This window comes from Salmo salar, chromosome 12 (genome assembly GCF_965601325.2).
Source record: "Salmo salar chromosome 12, fSalSal1, whole genome shotgun sequence".
In the NCBI taxonomy this organism is placed as follows: Eukaryota; Metazoa; Chordata; class Actinopteri; order Salmoniformes; family Salmonidae; genus Salmo; species Salmo salar.
Genome location: NC_138302.1, coordinates 49,733,410 through 49,759,892, shown reverse-complemented (window position 1 = coordinate 49,759,892; position 26,483 = coordinate 49,733,410). Strand labels below are relative to the sequence as shown.

The 26,483-nt window shown below is 42.6% G+C and overlaps 2 protein-coding genes across 3 annotated transcripts in view; both read left to right on the top strand.

Annotated features, from left to right (window-relative positions):
- LOC106565239 (thioredoxin reductase 1, cytoplasmic) overlaps positions 1 to 12,453 on the top strand; it is a 30,929-nt gene extending 18,476 nt beyond the window's left edge. The window contains exons 9-16 of the mRNA XM_014132132.3: positions 267 to 492; positions 867 to 959; positions 1,236 to 1,312; positions 7,733 to 7,889; positions 8,253 to 8,360; positions 10,031 to 10,126; positions 10,487 to 10,621; positions 11,184 to 12,453. Of these exons, the coding sequence (XP_013987607.2) occupies positions 267 to 492; positions 867 to 959; positions 1,236 to 1,312; positions 7,733 to 7,889; positions 8,253 to 8,360; positions 10,031 to 10,126; positions 10,487 to 10,621; positions 11,184 to 11,246 (955 nt within the window). The 3' untranslated portion in view covers positions 11,247 to 12,453. The remainder of the gene's footprint in view (positions 1 to 266; positions 493 to 866; positions 960 to 1,235; positions 1,313 to 7,732; positions 7,890 to 8,252; positions 8,361 to 10,030; positions 10,127 to 10,486; positions 10,622 to 11,183) is intronic.
- Positions 12,454 to 14,678: 2,225 nt separating this feature from the next.
- Positions 14,679 to 26,483, top strand: part of LOC106565240 (carbohydrate sulfotransferase 11) — a 28,356-nt gene continuing 16,551 nt past the window's right edge. Inside the window, exon 1 of one of the 2 annotated variants that reach the window (XM_014132135.3) lies at positions 14,679 to 14,825. Coding sequence is in view for 1 of the 2 variants with exons in the window: in XM_014132133.3 (XP_013987608.1) it covers positions 18,205 to 18,298 (94 nt within the window). In the remaining variant the exon portion in view is untranslated. Of the gene's footprint in view, positions 14,826 to 17,748; positions 18,299 to 26,483 lie in introns of those variants that run through there. The other variant, XM_014132133.3, reaches the window with a different exon arrangement.

Sequence of the window (26,483 nt, the reverse complement as noted above, 5' to 3'; positions counted from 1 at the left end):
GCACAAGGCTTTATCATTGGCATTTCTACGGAAATATTTGGCGATCGACTAGGAATGCCTTGAAGATCAACCAGTCGATCACGATTGACCGGTTGGTGACCACTGGTCTAGTGAATGAATCTGACATTCCAGGTATTTCACGTGCTAATCGCAGAAAGAATGGGTGAATTGTGGCATTTTTATACATTTAAAGAGCATTATGGGTTTAACGGAGGTGCACCCTACTATGGCTGATCTTCCCCTGTCTGTGGGTGTCTATGCTGCAGCGATGACCTGTTCTCGCTCCCCCACTGCCCCGGCAAGACCCTGGTGATCGGGGCATCCTACGTGGCGCTCGAGTGCGGGGGTTTCCTTGCCGGCCTGGGCCTGGATGTGACGGTCATGGTACGCTCCATCTTGCTGAGGGGCTTCGACCAGGACATGGCCAACCGCGCCGGTGAGCACATGGAAGAGCATGGTGTCAAGTTCCTCCGGAAGTACGTCCCTGTCAAGGTGAGTCATCTACTACCATACCTGGGTTCAAATAGTATTTGAAGGCTTTCAAAGGCTTACTACACCCTTTGTATCTTTACTCAGCTGTTCAGGGCTTTCTTTATGGCCTTTTTATGGTTTGGAAATGCCTGGGCTAAATTGTTCTGTCATCTGGGAAGTTGTGTAATATTTTGCTATTTATCGGAAGAGTCAGTTTAAGTCTAAAGTTCAAAGACTAACATCCATGAAGGTGAACTAAATTAAAAACCACGTGATCTTTCAGAGTGAAAGATGCCGTCAGTTCACCCGGCCTTGGCCATTCTAGTATTATAGAGAATGTTGTAGCTAGATACACCAATTCCCCCCCCCCCCATACAATTCATTTTATATATCAGGTGGAGGAGCTGGAGGCAGGCACTCCTGGGAGGCTGAAGGTGACAGCCAAGAGCACGGAGAGTGACGAAACCATCGAGGGAGAATACAACACTGTACGTACGCATTAAAGTCCTCTTAACCTCCAATAGCCAAAGTAAATCTGTCACTTATGAATGAAACCAATACTGTTAGTTAAATCTGCAAACAAAGTACTTTAACATATGGCATTAGGCATTATCAAACTCTGCATGATTGGCAGTCTTTGAGCCTTAACTATAAGATGTTTTGTCCAGCAAAATTTAGTCATTTTTGCTCTGTAGGGATGACGGGGCTTTATTGTTTTGGGAGAATGGTCCCGTTAACCCGGTGACTTCCTTGTCCTCCCGCAGGTGTTGATAGCCGTGGGGCGTGACGCGTGTACAGGCAAGATCGGCCTGGATCAAGCCGGAGTCAAAGTCAACCCCAAGTAAGTTTAACTTAGGGATAGGCATCCCGTCAACGGGACAGTTGTAAATCATGCAGCGCCGTGTCACGATCGCAGATTTTAGAGAAACAACAAATGTCGGTACATATAAGTGTCTTATATCAGCTGAAAGCTTAAGTTCTTGTTAATATAACTGCACTGTCCAATTTACAGTAGCTATTACTGCAAAGAAATGCCATGCTATTTAGTTGAGAGCTCCTAACAACAAAACACTTTTTTCACCACGTTAGGTTTGATAAATTCACCTCTGAAGGTGAAATGTGTACTTAAATCAGAGCAAGATTTCAGAATGTATCATCCGTAGGGTCCCAGAGATAACATGAAGTGTCGTTTTGTTAGATAAAATAATTTTCCATATCCTAAAAAGGTCCATATAGCATGCACGATCAATTTTGTATTTACATTCGTTCAATTTGCGAAGAAAGGAATCGGTGAAAATCTAACCCTAAACGTTGTTTCAACCAGTCAAATCACATTTGTATGTATTCCTCAGAGATCCTAGAACGTAACCAGACTTCACTATATCATTAGGAGTGTAGTATATCTTATAGGACACCAAATTTGGTCAGAGAGCGACGCCTTCTTGGCACGCCGATGACACGGGCGGTCTTCACTTGATTGACTTTAACTTCATAAAAAAGCACCAATCCGGGTCAAACAAAGCTAGCTAGATAGCCAATGAGCGGGGCTTTACGGGAGTATGCGGAAACCCCAGTATCTGTCGCAAAATGTTGCTGCTAACCTTGTGCGACGTCAAGCTTCTCCTTTTGGACAAAAATTAAGAATATGGAGAGTTATGAAAACTGGGTGTTTTGCAAATGTTGAACTTATAATATGGCTACTAATACTGGAAAAGCTAAATCAAAGTCCAAGTATACAGATTTGACGATATTCTTGCAGACAAATGTAATATGAATGTAAATGTCTCCTTCACGATTTGCCCAAACGTACCTGGGTGACTTCACACTAAATGTCATGTAGTTTGCTCATACTTCAAGTTATCCGTCTGAAACTTTGCACATACACTGCCATCTTGTGGACACCATCGGAATTACAACCAGAGTGATGGCTAGATGTTGGACCTTTCTGTTGCATTTCAAAGATGGTGGTAGAAAACAACCGTTTTTTTCTTTATATTTTCTTCTACCAGATCTATTGTTATATACTCCTACATTCCTTTCACATTTCCACAAACTTCAAAGTGTTTCCTTTCGAATGGTACCAAGAATTTGCATGTCCTTGCTTCAGGGGCTGAGCTACAGGGAGTTAGATTTGTGTATGTCATTTTAGGTTGATAAAAATATATATATATATTTTACATTTCCTTAAGTTAACGTTCCTTTTATTTTCTTCTATTCGCTCTCTTATTTCATTCATCCACCCATGCACCCTTGCGGCTGTCACCAATGAGACGCAGACAAGGGTGTGTGTGTGCACGCCTGTACCTTTAAGGCTCTCTACAGTCATGGTGATTCAGCACTTTTGCCTCACCAGAGGTGTGTGTGTGTGAGAACTGACAGGGAGGGGTTTTGTGGGGATAAGAGTTTTTGTGTTTGCTTTGTAAGGAGAGAAACCCCCTTTTGCTGTTACATTGGGACGTAACGGTCTCTAAAAAAACCTCAAGCTTCTTTAAAATATTGTTATCCGGATTGATTGAGGAAGAAGTGTTTTCATGGGGTTTCTAACATGCAGTTCAGTTATGAATGGGTCAGCCCAACAGAGTGCTCTCTAGGCCAACGGGATTAAGCAAGCGCATGAGCCAGACTTAGGAGTGAGTGCGCCTTAGTTAGTCAAATGCTTCAGTCATATGACCTGGTCCCTAGCAGCATTTAAGGACATGAATGTGTAGTTCATAAATGCATAATCTATGAGAAGAATTACTGTTTTACCTCAATTAGCTACGAAATCCGTAGTTTGAAAGTGACTGTTTACTGGAAGCTGTGCAGCGCCATTTTCCTTGCGTTTCCCCCACGTGGGCCAGCCCCCTAGCAATTCGTGTTCCAGGCAATGAGGTTCTGCACCTCACCATTTGAGTGACAACTAGACAGATGCAGAGCGAGAGAGAGAGAGCAATGACGTGATGAACATATGTGACGTAGCACGCAGATTTCGGTGACCACTTTTGGCTCGTGAGTGCTCCTTTCAGAACTACTGGCAAGAAATTATACAAACGTAACGGAGAATCTCTTTAACATGGGGCTGACTGACACAGTTTAAGGTGCACCAGGTTCGGCCTCTCGGTTGCACTACATGAGTGCAGCTTACCAGGCTGGCTAAAGCGACCCATGTCAGATGGACTTTGAGTTTGGTATCAACCAGACTAGTAGTTTACATGTGTATTTTTACATCGTTGTTAGTGAGCATTTGTCCTTTGCCAAGATAATCCGTCCATCTGACGGGTGTGGCATATCAAGAAGCTAATTCAACAGCATGATCATTACACAGGTGCACTTTTTGCTGGGGACATTAAAAGGCCATTTAAAAGGCCATTTTGTCACACAACACAATGCCACAGATGTCTCAAGTTGAAGGAGCGTGCAATTGGCATGACTTGGCTGACTGCAGGAATTGAATGTTAATTTCTGAACTATAAGCAGCCTCTGTTTTTAGAGAATTTAACAGCAAGTCCAACTAGCCTCACAACCGCAGACCACGTGTAACCATGCCACCCCAGGAACTCCACATCCGACTTCTTCAGCTGCAGGATTGCCTGGGACAAGCTACCCGGACAACTGATGAAACTGTAGGTTTGTACAATTTGCAAAGTTTCTGCACAAACTGTCAAACAGTCTCAGGGAAGCTCATCTGCATGCTCGTCGGCCTTACCAGGGCCTTGACCTGACTGCAGTTCGTCGTCGTAATCGACTTCAGTGGGCAAATGCTCACTTTCGATGGCCACTGGCACGCTGAAGAAGTGTGCTCTTTGCGCATGAATCCCTGTTTCAACTGTACCGGGCAGACTGTGTCGTGTGGGTGAGCAGTTTGCTGACGTCAACATTATGAACAGAGTGCCCCATGGTGGAAGTGGGGTTATGGTATGGTCAGGCATAAGCTATGGACAACAAACACAATTGCATTTTATCGATGGCAATTTAAATACTGTGACGACATCTGTGACGTGATCCTGAGGCCAATTGTTGTGCCATTCAGCCGCTGCAATCCTCCCATGTTTCAGCATGATAATGCACGGCCACATGTCACAAGGATCTGTAAACAATTCCTGGAAGCTGACAATGTCCCAGGTCTTCCATGGCCTGCATACTCACCAGAAATGTCACCCATTGAGCATGTTTGGGATGCTCTGGATCGACGTGTACGACTGTGTGTTCCAGTTCCCTCCAATATCCAGCAACTTCGCATAGCCAATAAAGAGGACTGGGACAACATTCCAAAAGCCACAATCAGCAGCTTGATCAACTCTATGCGAAGGAGATGTGTCACGCAGCGTAAGGGAAATATAGATAGTGGCTGGTTTTCTGATCCATCCCCCTACTGTGTCTGTGACCAACAGATGCATATCTGTATTCCCAGTCATGTGAAATCCATAGATTATGGCCTAATGCTTTTATTTCAATTGACTGGCTTCCTCTTTTGAACTGTAACTCAGTAATATCTTTGAAATTGTTGCATTTTTATGCATTTTTGTTCAGTGTATATGCATAGACTGAGTCTCATTTGCGCTACATGACTGTCGTTGATGATGAATCATCCTCGTTGTTGTATACTTTGTCTCCGTTTTGGTGATGGCAAGATCTTAGCCCCACCCAGACAATCAGTTCCATTCTTCATGGCCACAACCTAGGGCTGGGCGGTATGCCCTATTTGACTATACCTTTGTTGATGCATGGGCCGGTTGGTGTTTTTACTTTACCTTCTATGATGATATTTTTATGTTTTGGTTTGTTAAGTGTGATATGCAACTCAGGCATGTGTAATGTCCGTTTTTATAGTTTACTCTGTTTTGTTTCTTGAGTCGTCTTCCTCGCTTCTGCATGCCGCTTCCCAAAATGTCTTGCCCGCTGTCACTCAAGGAGAGAGCAGTTGGTCGACCATTGAGTCACGAGCACGTTCTTGCCGTTCACTAAGCCTGGTCAGATGCCACAAGATGTTGGTGTGAGCATGTCAACATCTTGTTGCAGCTATCTGGCAGTTCATATGCTGCAGGGACTAGGAGACTAGTCAGGATCGAGGGAAAGATGATTGGAGCAAAGTACAGAGATCCTTGACGAGAACCTGCTCCAGAGCTCTCAGGACCTCAGACTGGGGTGAAGGTTCACCTTCCAACAGGACAATGACCCTAAGCACACAGCTAAGACAACGCAGGAGTGGCTTCGGGGACAAGTCTCTGAATGTCCTTGAGGGGCCCAGCCAGAGGCTGGACTTGATCCCGATCTGACATCTCTGGAGAGACCTGAAAATAGTTGTGTAGCGACGCTCCCCATTCAACCTGACAGCTGGAGAGGATCTGCAGAGAAGAATGAGAGAAACTCCTCAAATATAAACTCCCCTTTTTCAGGACCCCGTCTTTCAAAGATAATTTGTAAAAATCCAAATATCTTCACTGTAAAGGGTATAAACACTGTTTCCCATGCTTGTTCAATGAACCATAAACAATTAATGAACATGCACCTGTGGAATGGTCATTAAGACACTAACAGCTTACAGGCGGTAGGCAATTAAGGTCACAGTTTTGAAAACGTAGGACACTGAAGAGTCCTTTCTACTGATTCTGAAAAAACACTAAAAGAAAGATGCCCAGGGTCCTTGCTCATCTGCGTGAGCGTGCCTTAGACATGCTGCAAGGAGACATGAGGACTGCAGATGTGGCCATGGCAATAAATTGCTATGTCTATACTGTGAGACGCTTAAGACGCTACAGGGAGACAGGATGGACAGCTGATCGTCCTCGCAGTGGCAGACCACGTGTAACAACACCTGCACAGGATCGGTACATCCGAACATCACACCTGCAGGACAGGTACAGGATGGCAACAACAACTGCCCGAGTTACAATCCCTCCATCAGTGGTCAGACTATCCGCAATAGGCTGAGAGAGGTTGGACTGAGGGCTTGAAGACCTGTTGTAAGGCAGGTCCTCACCAGACATCACCGGCAACAATGTCGCCTATGGGCACAAACCCACCGTCACTGGACCAGACAGGATTCGCAAAAAGTGCTCTTCACTGATGAGTGATGGTTGGATTCGCGTTTATCGGCGAAGTAATTAGCATTACACCGAGGCCTGTTCTCTGGAGCGGGATTCATTTGGAGGTGGAGGGTCCGTCATGGTCTAGGGCGGTGTGTCACAGCATCATCGGACTGTGCCTGCAATGCCAACAAGCTATCTCAACCCCCCCACCTTTGTTCAGGGACACATTATTCCATTTCTGTTAGTCACATGTCTGTGGAACTTGTTCAGTTGTTGAATCTTGTTCTGTTCATGCAAATATTTACACGCATTAAGTTTGCTGAAAATAAACAGTTGACCGTGTGAGGACATTTATTTTATTTTTTCTGAGTTTAGGTGTGCCAAGCTTGTAAACTCATACCCAAGAATACGCAAGGCTGTAATCGCTGCCAAAGGTGCTTCAACAAAGTACTGAGTAAAGGGTCTGAATACTTATGTAAATGTGCTATTTTATTTTTATACATTTGCACACATTTCTAAACTTATTTTTGCTTTGCCATTATGGGATATTGTGTGTAGATTGAGAGGCGGGCGGTGATTTTTAATCCATTTTGGAATAATGCTGTAACATAACAAAATGTGGAAAAAGTTAAGTGGTTTGAATTCTTTCCAAATGCACTGTATATGGTATTTTCTTAAATAATGCACCACTAAAAGCTGTGACCCGAACGCCTTATTATTGGTTTACCCTCAATCACGGAACAATGGCGTTCATTGCATAGACATTTCTCAACCGGGAAAAACACAACCACTTTTGTCAACATCCTATGGTCACATTACATCATTCTTTCACATTACACTGAGAATGTCTGTCGCAAGGTCTGATACTTTCATTTGCGAACAGTGTGAATATTTTCACCGTATAGTCTTAGCTTAATTTGGAATGCACGTTGGGGATGGTAAAATATTTACTTTGTATTCCACTTAATCATCAAGTGGGATTTATTGACCACATTCTGTACTTGTTTGACTTTTCTCTGTTCCCCAATGAGTTCCTATGATGCCCTAAACATATTTCAATCCGTCTGCTGCATAATAAAGGTCAAATAGATTGGTGCGTATGTATTCTGCAAACTGTTCTTATACATGTATGTGTAGTAAGTCTAGACCAGGGATCTATCTGCAACTTGTGGCTCCATGGGGATCTGTAATTAGTCATATGGGAGTCGTCAGTCATTTTACCCTAGCTAAGCTTCCACACTCTTCTCCCCCAGGAACGGTAAGGTCCCGGTGAACGACGAGGAACAGACCAACGTGCCGCACATCTACGCCATCGGAGACATCCTGGAGGGCAAGTGGGAGCTGACACCCGTGGCCATCCAGGCCGGAAAGCTGCTGGCACGCCGGCTGTACGCGGGAGCCTCGCTCAAGGTAATTATTGGACAGCGGGCCTCGATTTCACCCCTTGGGAGTTAACATGCTTTTCTATTGATAGACCATGGCAGTTTGTCAGTGTGACTCTTCTCTCTGTTGTCCCTCTGCTTTTAATAAGATTGGCTTTTGTTGCTTTCAAATCTTAATGTTGGCCCTCGATGTTATATGGTGGGGCCTTTGCTCTCCACCTAAAATGTAAAAACTAAGAGAGACCATGTAAAAATGTTCCCTAGCTTCTATCATCCTACTGTAGTATATTCTGTCTGGTGAACCTCCAATGTGACACCACCTGGTACAGACTGTAAATTGTCATGCCCTGTTGTTTTATTATTAACTGCGGTTGAATGATGTTGTGTGCAGTGTGACTACGTAAACGTTCCCACCACTGTGTTCACCCCTCTGGAGTATGGCGCCTGTGGGCATTCTGAGGAGAAAGCTATTGAGCTGTACGGCCAAGACAACTTGGAGGTAGCTGCTGACGCAACACACACACACACACACACACACACACACACACACACACACACACACACACACACACACACACACACACACAGACACAGAGCCCGCTTCCAGCCTATTGGTACTACAGCCACATCACACACTCGCCAGACATCTTGCACTGAATATTACAGACCGAAATCAACTGACATTTAGGCTCTGCTCCAATCTCCAATATGCATTCTAGCATACCAGTTTAAATGTTGATATTGATTCGCCAGCTATTAAACAGTGATACCGATCATATACACTCGGTGGTCAGTTTATTAGGTACACCACCCCGTTCAAATGGTTCGCTCCTACAGACCGTGAGTGACTTGGCCATGGCTTGCTATATAATGCAAGCATCAAGGCATTCAGTTACTGTTCGATTGAATGTTAGAATGGGCAAAACTAGTGACCTAAGTGACTTTGAGCGTGGTTGATCGTTGTGTCATGCGCACCGGTTACAGTATCTCAGAAACGGACGTGTCCTCCTGTGCTTTTCACGCACAGGAGCGCAACAAACAAAAAACATCCAGTCAGCAGCAGTCCTGTGGGCGAAAACAACACATTGATAAGAGGTCGAAGGAGAACGGCAAGAATCGTGCAAGCTAACGGGCGGGCCACAAACAGGCAAGTAACGGCGTATTAGTGGTGTGCAGAACGGAATCTCGGACCACACAACTCGTCGATCCTTGTCACGAATGGTCTATTGCGGCAGACACCCACACCGGGTTGCACCCCTATCAGCTAAAAACAAAAAGCGGCTCCAGTGATCACGCTTTCACCAACACTGGACAATTGAGCAGTGGAAAAATGTTACCTGGTCTGACGAATCCTGGTTCTGTCATACTAATGGCTGAGTCAGGATTTGGCGTAAGCAGCATGAGTCTATGGCCCCATCCTGCCTGGTTTCAACTGTACAGGCTGGTGGCTGTGGTGAAATGTTTTCCTGGCACATGTTAGGTCCCTTGATACCAATTGAGCAACATTTCCATGCCCTGAAATGCAGGCTGTTCTGTAAGCAATTGGGGGTCTGACCAGTACTAGATGGGTGTACCTAATAAAATGTCCACTGACTGTATAATACTATCATATATAGGCCTAACGTATCATAGGTTAATGTTGTGGTGTTAGTGTTTCTGCAATGAAGAACTTTACATTTTGTGTTGAAGTGGGTCCCACTGACACCGTACTGTAACATATGCACGTGGAGACAGATGCAGTTAGTTTTTTGTTTTTTGTAAGTCATTCTAAGGTCAAGTTCAATACCAGTAATACTGTTATAAATGGGGCCCTGTGTTTTGTGCAATCATGTGACATAGCAGGATTTAACCTGTATTTTAAGCCTTGACATGAGGCTTAAAATACAGGTTCTCCAGACATGAGAATTTCCCATTAAATGAAAGGTATTGTCTGAGGATGGTGCTGGACCTTCTGGCATAAAAAGAAAAGGTGACAGTTTGATGAAAAAATATTGAAATAATGGTTAAATTAAATATGTCACACGCTTGCGCAAAACACATGGCCCTAGTTATAACACCACCCTCTCACACTCTAGAAACATACATGCATGACACATTAAAAATAAATATGCAAGTTATTCTGCCCTTTCTGTATGCGTGTGTATTTAATGTGTGTCCTTAACTGTGTAGGTGTACCACAGTCTCTTCTGGCCTCTGGAGTTCACTGTCCCCAACAGGGACAACAACAAGTGCTACTCCAAGATCATCTGCAATAAACTGGACAATGTAGGAACCCTCTCTCCTAACTCACCTGACTACCTGTTTGATTTGTGGATACTGCAATTGTCACTTTTGCTGTATAGAGTTCAAAGGTTCTCACACTGAAAAATTCAGGAAACCCGAACAATGATTTTGTTAGAGGAACAAAAATCTTCCACCCTTGTCTCTGGTCAAGAAGCTATGTGAACACTTTGTCACTTTTGACACCCATGTTTCTGAAAGCTATTCTAGAATAACAATGGACACACGTCAAATTCAATAGCCATATTGAAGAAGAATACAAGTTCCGATATGCAGGGTCTGGCTAACAAACTAGTAGATTACCTATACACCTGATCTATCAGTAACATCACTCTCTCTCTGCAGGACCGTGTGATCGGATTCCACTACCTGGGGCCCAACGCAGGCGAGGTGACGCAGGGCTATGGCGTGGCCATGAAGTGCGGACTGACTAAAGAGCAGCTGGACAACACCATCGGCATCCACCCCACCTGCGCTGAGGTAAGACTGACCGCACACCAGCTGCAGGCCGCGTTTCATTCCATAGTTGCTCCTCCATTTTTGCCCTCGTTTTCTGTCCTCCTTGGATCGGTTGTAGACACAAGATGTGTGTCTTCTATCCATCTCCATCTTTCCCATTAATCACTTCTATGACTGCTTTTGATAGACATAAAAAAAAAACGTGAATGTATAACATGCAAGTCCCTCCACGGTGCAAAAAAGTAACTTGCAGAACTTTTTCTGATTGTCTGAGTCGATCTGGCAGTGAGCCATGACCAGTTATTCGACCTTAGAGCCTATCAAATCAAGAATTTAATTGTTAACTAAAGGCTGGAAAACTAACTACTGTAACAGCTGACCAGTTAGTACCACAGGTAACAATTGCCGTTACGTTTAAGGTTAATGTTATCACAGTATTTTGTAGGAAGTGTTCCCTCTATCCATCTATCTATGGTTGTAACTTTAATCGGTTGCTTTTGTCCAGTTTTTTTTACATTTGTGAACGAGCCGCAGCGCCTCACCAAACCAGAGATCAACAGTTGTTCTGCTTCTTCTCTTCCAGATCTTCACCACCATGGAGGTGACCAAGAGCTCGGGCGGTGACATCACCCAGGCGGGCTGCTGAGGTTAAACCCTGCTCGTTTAGCAGGCTGTCCCGTTCTTCATCTTAGATATCTCCATCTCGCCCTCCCTCTCACCTCGTATCTCTGCCAACCTGGCCCCCACTCAAATTCTACATCCAAGGCCAATCTCTTCTCAGGAAAAAACAATGAGGTGATTAGAAACCAGGGTGGTGGGGTCTGAATGAATAAAACCACTCCTTTGGGAATAGGGGTGGATGGGGAAATATGTCTCGCTGTCTGAAAGATTGAGCCAAAAGATGCACTGAGGGGGCCTGTAGCGTGGACATACAAGGTGAGATAATGAGATGAGGTGAGTTACGATCTATGGGACAGCCTACTAGACAGCGGGGTTACTCTGCTGCTTTTTACAAGGTGCCACTTGTGTCTTGCTCAGAGGTGCACCACCCCTCTAGGGATGTGTGAGTGCTATTTGACGTCCTGGCCCTTAACCCAGTCACTGTGGTGGGCTAGGACCGATGTCCCTCTGTGTCCAAATGCACATGGGGTGAACCGAACCCTTCGTCCAACTCCCCAACTTAAACACATTTTACATACGCATACATACACTCACGTAAGATATTGTTTCTTTTGTCATCACGACTCTTCTCTTCTGTCATGCCATCAACATTCTTGGCAGAAGTGTATTATCAAATATCTTAGATATGAAGAAAAAAAAACATAATTGAGGTTAATGTGGTTGGCAAAGTATGTTTGTTTTTAATCTGCATTTCTCATGGTATCGACCTTTCTCCACATCAAGGTCGTTAGCCTTAGATTAAAGACGCCTCCCAGTTCCAATTTCTACCAAAGTGTTACCCAAAAAAGTGACAGAAGTCAAGAGAAAAAGAGCCTCCGACATTCAAAGCTCTGCTGCTTCAGGAAACACTTTCTGTTAGGACTTCCAAGGAATGAGTACATAACTCGAATTGTACTGAATGTTAAAAAATAAATACATCTTAAGTTTACAGTGGAGAATTAAACAAATGCTTCTTTGTATCAGTTTGCTGTTTCGTTTGCCTCTGCATTATTTGTGTATTTAAGATGTAGCCAATCTGGTAGAGGACAGTATTTTAAGATTAAATAAATTCCTATGACTACTGTTGTTGAGCAGTGACACCGGTCAAACTGTATAAATGACTGCTTCACTGGTATCACCTTTGTAGATTATCTTTTGAAGACAAATAAAAGTTATGTCAACATGCAAGATCATCTTGGCTGTTCGTTTGCTGTCTCAAATTGAAGATATCTGTTACCTTTTATTTTTGCTTTTATCATGAAGCGACCTGTTCTGTGTGGTTGCCTAAGTGGGGTTAGTGGTTCATGGTGAAATCTTGACATTCTTGCATGCACAAGTTTACAGGAAAGTACTGAAGGACGTGGGGTGATTTAGGTTTTCCTTAGCAACCTGCCTCTTAATTTCCAGAGATACGGAGTCGGGTGTGTAGTCTTCAGTCTGCGGTGTCATTTCCTTCTTACTGGAAAGGGCCAGCCTACACCGTGATCCGCTTGTGTCATCTTACCATGTGTGACTGACATTGGAGCTGGGACATTACTTGCATATCAAAAATTATTATTAGTACAAGTGTATTGGTAAAGGGAAAGATATGTTGGCCATTTTTAGAGGCAATTGTTCTTCAACCTATATTATTGAACCTGTACGTTTTAAAGTTTAATTACAACTGAGGGAGGATTTTAGGAAAAACAACTCGATTTCACATTGTTTGCTGAGAACCCTCTTTCCATACAAGTGGGCGTGCTGTTTAATAGTGATGAGCTCATTAATGGATTATTTTAATTATCTTCATTCATCACCCACATCTGTACAGTGGATCAAGCCAGTCTGTTGAAGTGGGCACCCAACATCAGAAAATGGATGTTTTGGAACATTTTAAAATGGGGTATTTCCCTTTTCATTTTGTGTATTTATTTCTATGGGTCTATTCAGCCAGCCAAGTGGCGGTTATGATCAAAAGAACCTAGACTGGTGTGACGCTTTTGTTGGGTTTAGTGGTTCCCGTCCTACGCTTAGCTGTACGAACGTTGTCACCTGCACACGCTGCCATGACAACTCTGGCCTTTGTGAATTTTAATTTACTTTAGTACTACAGTTTAATTGAAACTCAATCTACCAGCGATATGATTAAATTAATCTGTCATTCAGATGAGCTTTTTAAACAAATGTGGAGCCAGTGGTGTAAAGTATGTAAGTAAAAAATACTTAAGTAGTACTTAAGTAGTTTTTTGGGCTATCTGTACTTTACTAGTTTTATATATTTTGGACAACTTTTACTTCACTACATTCCTAAAGAAAATGTATTTTTTACTCCATACATTTTCCCTGACAGCCAAAAGTACTCTTTACATTTTGAATGCTTAGCAGGACAGGAAAATGGTCCAATTTACACACTTATCAAGAGAACATCTGTGGTTGTCTCTACTGCCTCTATGGCGGACTCACTAAACACTTATTTGTTTGTAAATTATGTCTGAGTGTTAGTGTGCACTTGGCTATCCATAAATGAAAAAAACTAATTGTGCCGTCTGGTTTGCTTAATATAAGGAATTTGAAAGGATTTATACTTTTAATTTTGGTACTTAAGTATATTTGAGAAATTACATTTACTTTTGATATTTAAAACCAAATCCTTTTAGACTTTTACTCAAATAGTATTTACCTGGGTGACTCACTTTTACTTGAGTCATTTTCTATTAAGGTATATTTTACTTTTACTCAAGTATGAGAATTGGGTACTTTTTCCCACCACTGTCCGGAGCTCTACCCCTCTGTTAGTCAACCTTTTCCCTGAGTTTGTTCAGGGTGATATGAGTAATTCAAGGCATAAGACAGTTATTAGAAATGTGTGACCACGAACAATCCAGAGGTTGAATAAAGTGGGAAGTAGACTCTCTTCCAGTTTTGTTCTGTCCTTTGTATGGACAGATCCTAGATCTGATCTCAAATTGTATTCATGATGCTCTAAAAGGCCAAACTGACCCTAGATCAACACTCCTACTCAGTCTTTGTGGAAATGAGTCCAGGCCCCCCGTCCATGTGATTTTATTTGTTATGAGATAAAAGGCTGATCCTATATAAGCACTCCTACTCTGAGACGCGTTATGAATACAGGCCCAGGTAGGAAAATGCTGCTGTTTTGACTAACATTGTTTCAAGAACGAGGCTTGTTCTCCATACGGTTGTCTCTCACTGAGAAGGAAGTTGTGTCAAGGATTGCAAATGTGCAAAGACCCAAAGCCACAGTGTACTTTTGTTACAGGACCCACGGCTGGCAGTTCCTGTGTTGATTCACGATATGCTATCAATGACAAGACAAATATTAGTCCTGTCCCACTGCAAACCATGACCACAGTTATGGCTGGCCCTCCTTATCAACATGCCCTTACCACATCTTATGTTGTAATGAAGGAGTCTTTTGTTGAAATGTCCTTGTCTTATAGTCTAAAACAAGGTAATCTGGTTTTCCGTGCCAATATGTTATTCTTTTCATCAAACAATCAGTGGTGGTTAACTTAATTACATTCAATGGAAATATGCTAAGTAGCTTGGATTGCAACCTGAACAGGTAATGTAGTTTGCTGTATTACAACTCAATGTTTTTCAAACTTCCTTGAGCTGTGACTGACTCTTGCATCAGTGACTCACTGATCCTATCATTTAGTATGAATGGATTGATCATTCCTTATTACTGAGGTAATGTAGTGTTTGTATTTGGGGGTTCATTTTCCCACTTCTTCCTCATATGATCTACTGTGTTGTTCACACTGTGGCAGAGTGTGGGACATGGACTCAACGTTGCCCCCCTACTGATGTTTTGGACTATTAAAGTCACTGATGAAAAGCCTAGGTGCTATGTAGAGTGAAGCTTTTGAAGGCTTCCATGAGCCTTTATCGGATGTATTTAGACTAGGTTAAAGTGTGACCGCTCTACCAAACACCCTTGTATGAATGTGACCAGTAGATAACTTTGATACAAAATAAGTAGAGATGTAAAATAAGTAACATTTTCAGTTACAGACTGAGTTACGAATAAGGAGAATCATTTTGTTTCTCCTTGTCTCATGTTTCACTGTTATCATTGATGTCCAGTAGGGGGCAGCACAGTCTTATATTCCTCTCCAACCACTACCAAGTCCATGAAGGGTTAGTGTGTTCTCATTCCAATACATCAATCAACTGATCTCAGAGAGCATTACTGTTATTCCTACACCCTTCCAATACCAGCCTCCTGGTCCCTAAATTGAGGGTGGGTCCAAATTGACAGCCAGTGATCAATCAAGCATGAAAAGGTCATTGTTGTTCATCAGCATGAGAAGGTGAAGGTTTTTAGCCGAACAGATAAGAGTTTGCAACTTGTCTAGCTCAAGTGAGAGCAAAACAATTATTTGCGTAAAGACCAATACTTTTGATTGTATTATTTTTTACCCCTTGTATGCGTTTGGGACTATTCAAGAAGCACCATTATCAGCTAACGTCTTGGACTTTTCCCCCCAGAATTACCTTGGAATGGCTACAGTTTGCTGTACTGTGTGGGAACATGATATTCCCAATAAACAAATGTACTCTTCTCCTCCTCCGGAGAAAATGTGTTTCCAATGAAACCCTGGAGCCAGTGTAGGGTTTTCAAGGAGGAAGAGGTGGTAACGGGGAGGTAAGAAGTGAGGGAGTGAGTGAGCTCATATACCTCAACACTGTCAGAAGGGAGCTCAGCCTTGGACCTGTGTCAAGTGCAGAGCAAAAGACCATGCCAGGCTCTCGCTCACTTGCACTTTGCTGTCACCTTCTCCTTTGCCCTACTAATGCTAAAACAGTTACCACAGCAGATTTTAACTAGGCAAGTCAGTTAAGAACAAATTCTTATTTACAATGACGGCCTACTCCAGCCAAACCCAGACAACACTGGCGCCAATTGTGCGCCACCCTATGGGACTCCCAATCACAGCCAGTTGTGATACAGCCTGGATTTGAACCAGGGTGTCTGTAGTGACGCCTCTAGCACTGAGATGCAGTGCCTTAGGGATCGGGGGGACTTAGTGCGTTCATCTTAAGATAGCTAGGTGAGACAACCACATATCACAGTCATAGTAAGTACATTTTTCCTCAGTAAAGAAGTTATCAACAAAGGCAGTGCTAGTAAGAAAAGACTGGCAAGGTTTTATTTATTTAAAAATAAAAAAAATGGGGGGGGGGGGGGGGGGGGTCTAGTTAAACACAGGTTTAATGTCTAGTCAAACACAACAGACTAATTGGCCTCAGAGCTGACAATGACCACTCACCATTATCTCCCTCAAACTGCCAAGCTTCACACCGTCTCCCTCGTTTGATCACTTGCATGGTTCCTAATCCACACTGGTTCCGAGCAGGACCTTCTGCCCTGAGACCCAGTGGGAAGCGGAGGTGCCAAATATCTGGGGGGGGGGGTCAAGAGGCAAAGGCAGGACAGGACATGTTACTAGCTCTTAATTAGCTGTGCATGCCCTGACCCGAACCTGGGTCCAGCGACTGTCATGCCAACAAGTTAATCGTTACGCCAAGTGATCCGAACATCTTGACAAGGTTGCTAGGTGTTGGGTTAAAGTCGCTACATTACCCTCTTCCTTTGGGAGAGTGTGTCCCCACGCTTCTCTTTACCATGTCCCTCATGTGTACACGCCTCTCCAATGGCCCCACTTCTGACACCAATGTAGCAATTTCGGGTCCAGCAACTGTCATGCCAACACCTTAACCGCTCTGCCAAGAGGTCAAAACCTCTTGACGAGGTCGCTAGGTATTGAGGTCACTACTATATGATCAGCAAACAGATTATACAGTCCCTATAACAACCGCATGTCCACTTAAGAATAAGTATCCCTAATACATGTATGCTGTAACTACGAGTAGATTGTTGAATATACATGCCTTTGGTGAGAGGTTACATATACATTTTAGTCATTTAGCAGACGCTCTTATCCAGAGCGACTTACAGTAGTGAATGCATACATTTCATTTCATGCATTTCTTTTGTACTGGCCCCGTGGAAATCGAACCCACAACCCTGGCGTTGCACACACCGCACACCCACCCTGCTGTGTGCAACCATGCTCTACCAACTGAGCCACGGGGATGAAGGTATAAGAGATGTATAAGTAGGCTGCTATGCAACAATTTGTACCTAGACTGTAATTACGCTATAACAGCGTATGTAGCTACCATGTAATACTAAATACTAGAATGCATCATTATCTTACTTTATTACTGATAACGTTTAGTTAGCCACTACTGGTAGATGCAGGGTCAATAAACCCATGCCAAATATTGCTTGATTTCTAAAAGGCCTTATATAGCCTAAATATCACTGGAATCATATCATTATCAATAGCATTGCATTGATATTGCATTGATACCAGAATAGTTCATTGAATACGTATCATATTTATTTCCCAAATGTTCCAACGCTTGGGGGTGTATGTAGCCAAAGCGTCACCCGTACCATACATGTTTCTGGAAAGTAAAGAGTTAACAGCAAAGCTAACATTTGGAAAGATCTTAAGCTCTGAAGGGTTGCTGAAGAGCATATAAACCCCTTCTTCGTAAGAGAAGTCGATTGCCGTTTTAATTTCTAATAAAATACCTTCTACCCTGGCCAGTAAATTTGTTCAGAACTCGAGCGACTGGCATGGCAAGTGTTCTGCTACTAATTATTTGCTGACTTCGCGTAACTGTCGCTCCTTTTGCGGTTGGACTGTTGTAACTTTTCACCGGCGCAGGATATGCGTGGATGCACATCAAAATGATGAATCGCACAAGTAACAACCAGCAATTTGACTTGAAGAGACGGTTCTATCTGTACCCGAGCAATGTACTCGAATCTCCAAATCCCTAACGTTACTTGAGCGTTGCACGGTCCTTTTTCGCATGAACCACAGAAGGACTTGGGTCGGCTTTGTCGTTCCTAAAGATTCAGGATGAGAAAACCCAAAGTTAATCGGATGGTTCTTGCAATGTGCTTGTGGTGTTTTATAATGGTTATATTCTATTTTCACAGCAACCTGAAACCAGGTGAGTCAAATATCCTGCACAAGCCTTTTACTGTATTCATGAATTTGTCATATTTCACTACATTGAATGGAATATGCATGTTTTCCCATGTGTTCCCAAGTGACTTTTGAATTTATCTCTATTAAAACTCTTAAATGGCATATTTTAGGAGTTAAAAAAAATCTATTGTATTTAGACAATGAATAATATTATAATAATAATAATGTCTCCTGTGATCTAATACAATGTGAATAGATACCAGGGGCATGTCATATCCAAACCATGGATGATAGCCAAGTAGCCTGCAGCCTTCCATGCAAGCACTTATTCATACTTTTCATTATAATGGGTTTAAAAAGGCTCAATAGAGGTGTACACAGTGTACAAAACATTAGGAACACCTATTTCTGTTACATAGACTGACCAACATCAATAATCCTTTATTTGATGTTGGTCCCATGTGGCTCAGTTGGTAGAGCATGGGTTGTGGGTTTGATTCCCACAGGGAACCAGTACAAAAAAGTACAAAAATGCATCCACTCACTACTGTAAGTTGCTCTTCTCCTAAATTACGTAAATGTAATTTCACTTGTTAAATCCACTTCAATCAGTGTAGATGAAGGGGAGGAGACAGGTTAAAGAAGGATTTTTAAGCCTTGAGACAATTGAGACATGGATTGTGTTTGTGTGCCATTCAGAGGGTGAATGGGCAAGACAAAATATTTAAGTACTTTGAAAGGGGTATGGTATTAGGTTCCAGGCACACTGGTTTGAGTGTGTTTAGAACGGCAACGCTGCTGGGGTTTTCAAGCTCAACAGTTTCCCGTGTGTATCAAGAATGGTCCACCACCCAAAGGACATCCAGACAACTTTACATAACTGTGGGAAGCATTGGAGTCAACATGGGCCAGCATCTCTGTGGAATGCTTTCAACACCTTGCAGAGTCCATGCCCTGACCAATTGAGGCTGTTCTGAGGTCAAAAGGGGGTGCAACTCAATATTAGAAAGATGTTCCTAATGTTTTGTACACAGTGTGTATGCCCATTTACTTAACAGAAATTCTACTTCAGTGAGAACGTTTGTCATTTTGCAGACTTGGCCAAGTTGGCCTGACTAGACCTACACCACACGCTATACTACTATAGAAACACATCTCCATTGCCTTGCTGTCAGTGAGTAAACCACAGAGCTTATATGTTTAAAGTGTGTGTTATTGTTGTATTGTGTCTCCCCACCCCACTCTCACAACAGCTTTCACAAATGTTTTACCTCATGTCCCACCCTGTCTCCGTTTCCCTTTGGGACTTGGAGCAGAATGGAGGAAAACTTTAATTACCCACCTGATTGGTTCAGTGTTTCCTCTGCTATGTGGAATAACGTGGTGAGAGTTTGCTACTGTTAGTGTATCCGTTCACTGTGAGACCCGGCCTTCTCCTGTAGCCCACATTGGTCCCTCTTTGCCCGTACAATGGCCTCATTCAAACATGTCCAACCATACTAAGTCCATGTGGTCCTACAAGGTAACATTTTGGAATTTTTATAAAACTTTTGAACAGAATGGTCACCTTTGTGGAGCTCTGTAGGTGCATGTTGCTCTACGTATGACATTTTTTGAAAGAACTTATTCCGTTTATCAAATCAAAGTTCTAAACTTCAAATGTTGTTGAAATTACTCCCTTTCTATCTAGCATAATGCCATGAAAGGTTTTGCTCAAGCTAAGGTCAATCAATATGGGTTTGTCACTACTACATTTATAACCAAAATGCATTTTACGGGTGTATCTTATTGTAGGTCTTCAGCATGACATAAGCACAAATGTGTGCATGGTTTTCTGTAACAGGAAATGCCACTGAGCATGCAATAGATCTACATGAAAGAGCACACTTTCATACCAATGCACAGGTCTGGGGAACAAAATCTGTGTCCTTTGGCCAAATGAATTTGGATAGGCTTCAAAATGTTGCAGTCGGGCGTGCAGATGAGACTTTGGGAACATTTCAATTTCTAAGTCTGTTTTGTCAGACCCCAGTCTGACGTAATGTCTTACTATGTTAACAAAGGGAGAGTATCATATCACGCTGCACAGCATTGTTTAACTTACAAAAGGGCAGGGTCATTTTCTCCCACTTGCTGAATGGGATTTCTGTGTGCACAGTCCTCACTCTCAAGTTCAAGGAAGATAATTACATAGACTGCACCAGATGCTGGCTATAGCCTCTGATCCCCTGACCCAGGAGACACAAATCAAATGTTTGTGGTGGCCATGCTAAAATCAACGTGTATTCAACCCAATATACCCTTTGTGGTTTGCAGCAAAAGCCAGTGGATCTTGAGGGTCAGACAAAAGCCTTGGTGGAACAACACGACTTTTGAAAAGATGTGAGACAGCATACGTGGCACTAAACCTCAATGGAATGTTATGTCTATAACACAGACATACTGCCAGGATCCTTCCACCACTAACCTCTCTATATGCCCTGTAAGCCAGTGCATGCTTCTGTGGTGTACAAGTCAGATATATGTTTTACAAGTGGAAGGGGGAAGGGGGAAAGAAGACACACAAGGCTCCAACCAATGATTTCACTGATTTAGTGCTGATCTGAGGCCTGATTGCCCTATCTTGGTCCCAACCATAATCATTATGGCTGACTAAGGAATCCTGGCCGTAGATCAGTGCTTGGGGCAACTATCAACTTTGTATGAATGTGAAGTTGGTCCCCACCTCATACCTGCCTTGCCTGGGCTTGATTCAAGAGCATTGGGGTCATAAAATACTTATCTGCTCAACACGTGAGTGTCAAAAACTATTTCAGTACCCCAGACTAATACAAATATCCTTAGCCACAAATCTGTACATTGTCTTACCTTTTAGAAGAGTATGAGCACAAACTGTCTTGAACTTTGTTCTGGGGAATGTTCCAGTTTCTCATATGTTTGTCATTGTTGTTTGACTTCAATCTAGTACTGCGTGTCCCAGAAGAGATACTGACTGACTGTCTGTCATGTAGATCTCGATGGTAGTCTCAGGTTGCCAAGTGAAATTAGTTCTGCCTGAGATTGCCGTCAGATCTGTAGCCATCTTGGGATATTGACGTCAGTTCAGTTCAGCCCTGCTGTTCCAACCTGTTCTTTTCCCCCTGCCAGTTGCAAATTCATGTGGATCACACAAGGTTGGTGTACCTTAATTGGGGAGGACAGGGTCATGGTAATGGCTGGAGCGGAATGGGTGGAATGGTATCAAACACATGGTTTCCATGTGTTTGATGCCATTCCATTTGCGCCGTTCCAGCCATTATTATGAGCCATCCTCCTGCTCAACATCCTCCAATGATGTAGATCAATCGCTCCAGGATTAGATTAGTTTGTGTGATGCAGGAACACGGATTTCTTCGCTCACTCTGGTTTTGTTCATAATTGGCCTCTATTACTTCCAGCTGCTCTCACCATGGCACAAATCCCTATGTAGGATTGGATTATCTTCCCACACAGAGGACTCCTGGGAATGGCAATGGGAATTCTCTCCGTCATTTAGTTTTGTGGAATTTTGATGTGCTCTGTCAACCCTGTGTTCTTGTTTTGTCCCCAGTTTTCACCTAAATGTTAGCTTTGGAGTTAAAACTGTTCCTAGATCTGTGCTGAAGGTCACCTTATCCACCCTAGACTGCCCATGCTGACTCAGCAATTTCGCAGATCACCGTTGAGCGCTTTGAGAGGCTTGTTCTCCTCACTAGGCGAAACACTTGTCTCCTGATCGGCACATAACAGGCGTAGCATGTAAGGTGTTCCCATGTCATCAACCTGGCACGCAATTAAAGACTTAAACCTTGGTGATGACCCAAAGAACCGCCTGGAAGATGACCCTCCTTGTGGAAGGAGGGTCATCCATAGCCTGCTTTGCTGCTATAGCAGCCTTGGTACTCTTTTTACCCCCACAAATGTGCCTATAGACAATATAAGCCCCCACCTGTTCTGTAATCCATACTATGTGTCTCGGGGAAAGACCAAGAAGATACCTGCCCCACATCTGCTTGCACTCTCCTAAGACTCTCACTCTCGTTAAAGAGATAACCCCCACCACCCACGCACCCGTGGATGTGCACTAACATCCTTCACATACATTGCAGCAGCAGCGGGGATCGGCCTCCACACAGCGGTGTCTCTCTCAGTAAAGCTCCTCTCTTTGGCAGACCTGGAGAGCCCGTGGAAGGGGATGGGGCCCCTGCTCCCCGAGGGATTTCCACAAAGAGCAGCATTCATGGCAGGGACAGGAGAAACACACATTGGCCTTTCTACGTTCTGCATCTCCTAAGCTCTTGCTACTGTACCAGAAAGGGAGAGTGGGAAAGAGAGAGGATCAGCATGGGGTCTAGTCAAGTAAACTAATAGGACTTGGTCAGCTCACATTAAATGGGTTTTTGGTTGAGTGCTATGAAAACCTTTATAGAGTACCTCGGTATGAGTCATAATACCCATAAAACCAAGTGTTCAAACAAGGATATGGTTCCAATCGTTTTTCCACCATTCATTTTCCCCTAGGGGAGTTTAGAAACACTTAAAATAAGGGCTGCGTTTCATGTAGGCTTACCTTGGCATGACGTTTTTATAAACATGTAAATCTTTTTAGGACAAGGTGACTTTTATCCATATACAGTATGCGGCTGTATTTACTCCCCCAAAATGAAATGCTAATTATCTGCTAATGTGGCTATCATAAAGAACTACAAATGCCATGATGATCTGGACGAGACTGCCAAACAGAAGCAATGGTCAGAATCTCTGGATTAACTATCTAATGTTAGCTAAATTTAGTAATTAATAAATTGGCTACATTTCATTAAATTGACAATTCTGTGAACTGTTTTGTGCAAGTTTTAAATTGACTAAATACCTGTTAGCAAAGGTGTCAGCTAGAGATAACGTGCAGGAGCTTTCAAGGATTTGTGGTCTTGCACAATGTCTACTTTGATGCTAATTAGCATTTTCGAATCGGAGAATAAATAGAGCCAAATATATTGATAAAACTCATCTTGTCCGATTGAGATTTACCTGGTTATCAAAATGTCACGCAAAGGTAAGCCGGGACGTAACACAGCTCTTATTTTAAGTGTTTCTAAAATTCCCTATGGGAAAAATGAATCGTGGGAAAACGATTGGAACCATTTCCCTGTTTGACCACTAGGTTTTATGGGTATTATGACACCTCCACTGTGGGGCTCCATTAGGTAGACAAGTCTGTACTTGGGTTACATTTTTTTGTCACTTAGCTAGCAGATCTTATTCTGAGCAATACTCAGTCAACATATACAATGAGCAATTCTTGGGCTTTACTTAGGCCTAGATCTTCAGCAAATACAACAATTTATCTTCTGTAATTGGATGGGAAACTCCTGAACGTATTGCTCATTAGTTTTCATCCGAATAAATGTTAATTCATCAGAAGAATAGCAAATAGAGTGATTTGTAGATTTTTTTGTGTAGCTTTCCATGGTTGTAGAATGATAATAACTAGTGCTGTGACAATACCAGTATTGAATTTTTTTTTTCATGGCTAAAATGAAAACACGAAGCAGATCATTTTGGTCCTTTAAAAACCTGCTGTTTGTAAAATATTGTGTTCTGTAGCTTGGAAAATATATTAAAATTACTCTGGAAGACAACATAATGATGTCTGTTTCCAACATTATGGCTGTTTTCCTAAATAAGTTACATTCACTTCATGTTTTATTTCCTTGCCACGATACTAATAAGTATAGAGATACTGGTATCGTCCCGGCCCTAATAATAACAACAGGAAGTTAAGGTACTAAGAGCACATTGATTCAATGTGTCATCTCTGCTTGTTCCTGGAATACAGTAGCTATAGTGACATTCTGCCAGGTCCTGCGTCGTATATTCAAAAATAGTACTGACGTTACCTGTACTCCTGGCATTTAATTAGGAAAACATTTAAAAGGTTTGGGAGTGGTCGTATTTAAAATGTGTGCTGCCTTGACTTACAGTGGCAATTTCCATAAGGAAGTTGTAATGTGTTTATAAAACAGTTTGAAATACATCAATGTACTGTATCACTGTTCACCACAAAATGCCTCCACACCTTGGCACACGCTAGGCAAGGGCCAGGCCAAAGTGACAAAATTGCCCTTTGGGGACCCGTTCTCTCTCTATTACTGTACCAGTTGGCTCCATTGACAAATGTGGCAGTGGAAACACTTTTTTTATCATCAACATTATTTAAGCATCAACATTATTTTTGTCATTGTGATAGGTTTACCATTTGTGGGCCAATGTCTGTAGAGAAAGTAACCTTTAAATGGTCTTCTATACTGAACAAAAATATAAACGCAATGTAAGTGTTGGTCCCATGTTTCATGAGCTGAAATAAAATATCCCAGAAATGTTCCATACGCACAAAAAACGTATTTCTCAAAATTTTGTGCACAAATTTGGTTACATCCCTGTTAGTGAGCATTTATCCTTTGCCAAGATAATCCATCCACCTGACAGGTGCGGCATATCAAGAAGCTGATGAAACAGCCGGATCATTACACAGGTGCACCTTGTGCTGGGGGCAATAAAAGGCCACTCTAAAAAGTGCAATTTTGTCACACAACACAATACCACAGATATCTCAAGTTTTGAGGGAGCATGCAATTGGCATGCTGACTGCAGGAATGCCCACCAGAGCTGTTGCCAGATAATTGAATGTTAATTTCTCTACCATAAGCCGCCTCCAACATCGTTTTAGAGAATTTGGCAGTACGTCCACTCCAGCCCAGGACCTCCACATCCGGCTTCTTCACCTGCGTGATCGATTATATTTTTGGTCAGTATAATTTCAAGTTTCACAGTCATGTGCGCAAGTACAGTGAAATGCCTTTCTTGCAAGCTGTAAACCCAACAATGCAATGATCAATATCAATGTAGTACTTAAAATAACATAAGGTAGAACAAAAACACACGAGAAATAAAAAAAATAAGAAGAACACGAGAAAGTAAGAAGTTACTGTATATACAAGGTCAATTGTTCAGCATGGAAATGGTTGTTTCTCCACACAAATAACATGTAATTTCTATTAGCAAGACATCGGTTAGCAAGACATTAGCAAGTTATTTTTTAAATATTATATTTTAACATGCAGTTATTCAGATCTAACTTGCCAACTTAGTAGCTGTTGGGTTAAGTGCAGGTGGACTGCAGATGGCAAGCCTAGAGACTTGTTTTAATATGTATAGTTGCATCTATTGCTTCTCGTACTCTTTCCCTCCCCCTACCTCCTGGAAGTGCATAGTTTATAGGTTATCCCCAGCTACAGTGGTCTACAGTATATATTTCCCGCATGCCTTGCTGTGGCATGGAGAGTGTGAGTGTGTTCATTGTTCACAAGTGGCTTGGCATTCAGACTTGCCGAGTCTCACACGGGTGTGGAGAGAGAGACACACACATCGTCCGTTTGCCTTTTTCCTTGCCACACACACATACATTTTCCCTCTATACTCTATTCATCTTACAAAAGTAGTATTCAATTGCCTTTATCCTTGGTGGAACTACCATGTAATGCAGAAACAGCCTTGTAGACCACAGTGGCTGTCACGTAACCCTAAAACTGTCCCTGACCCTTAAATTAACCCTAACCTTAACTAAACCCTTAACCATGACCCTAACCGTAACCTATTTTTAACCAATTCTTAAATTAAATATTGGTTTGCAGGTCAAGAGTGTTTATTGCATTTCCCCTCCTTGACCCTGCTGCACACGTTGCTTCCTGGTTATACGGTGTATCTCTACAAAGTCACTCACTCCTGACTCATGTCACAGCAGCATCATCAAATTGGATTTAATGCTGCTTAGCCTAATGGGTATTTATAGAGCTTGGAGTTCAACAGCGTTATAAATATTGCGATGGCATGCTATTTGGTTGATTGGATTGGGATCGGACAAGATTAAGCTATCAGAGCCAGTCCATTCGATGTGATAGCATGAATGCTAAGAAACAAAACATTTTTCCTTAGCCATTCTTTACGCTATATCTTATTTGGCATATTACATCAGGACTCCTAGAGTGTATACCCGTGCACACGCACAAGGCACCTATTCTTAACTCTCCCTCATCCTTGTTGCAGGGAAAGGTTTGATTGTGTGGCGGTCTTACTCTGCTGGATTCCTGATGCACCCAGCCTTTCCTCTTCTGTCAGTGGTGTGTGTG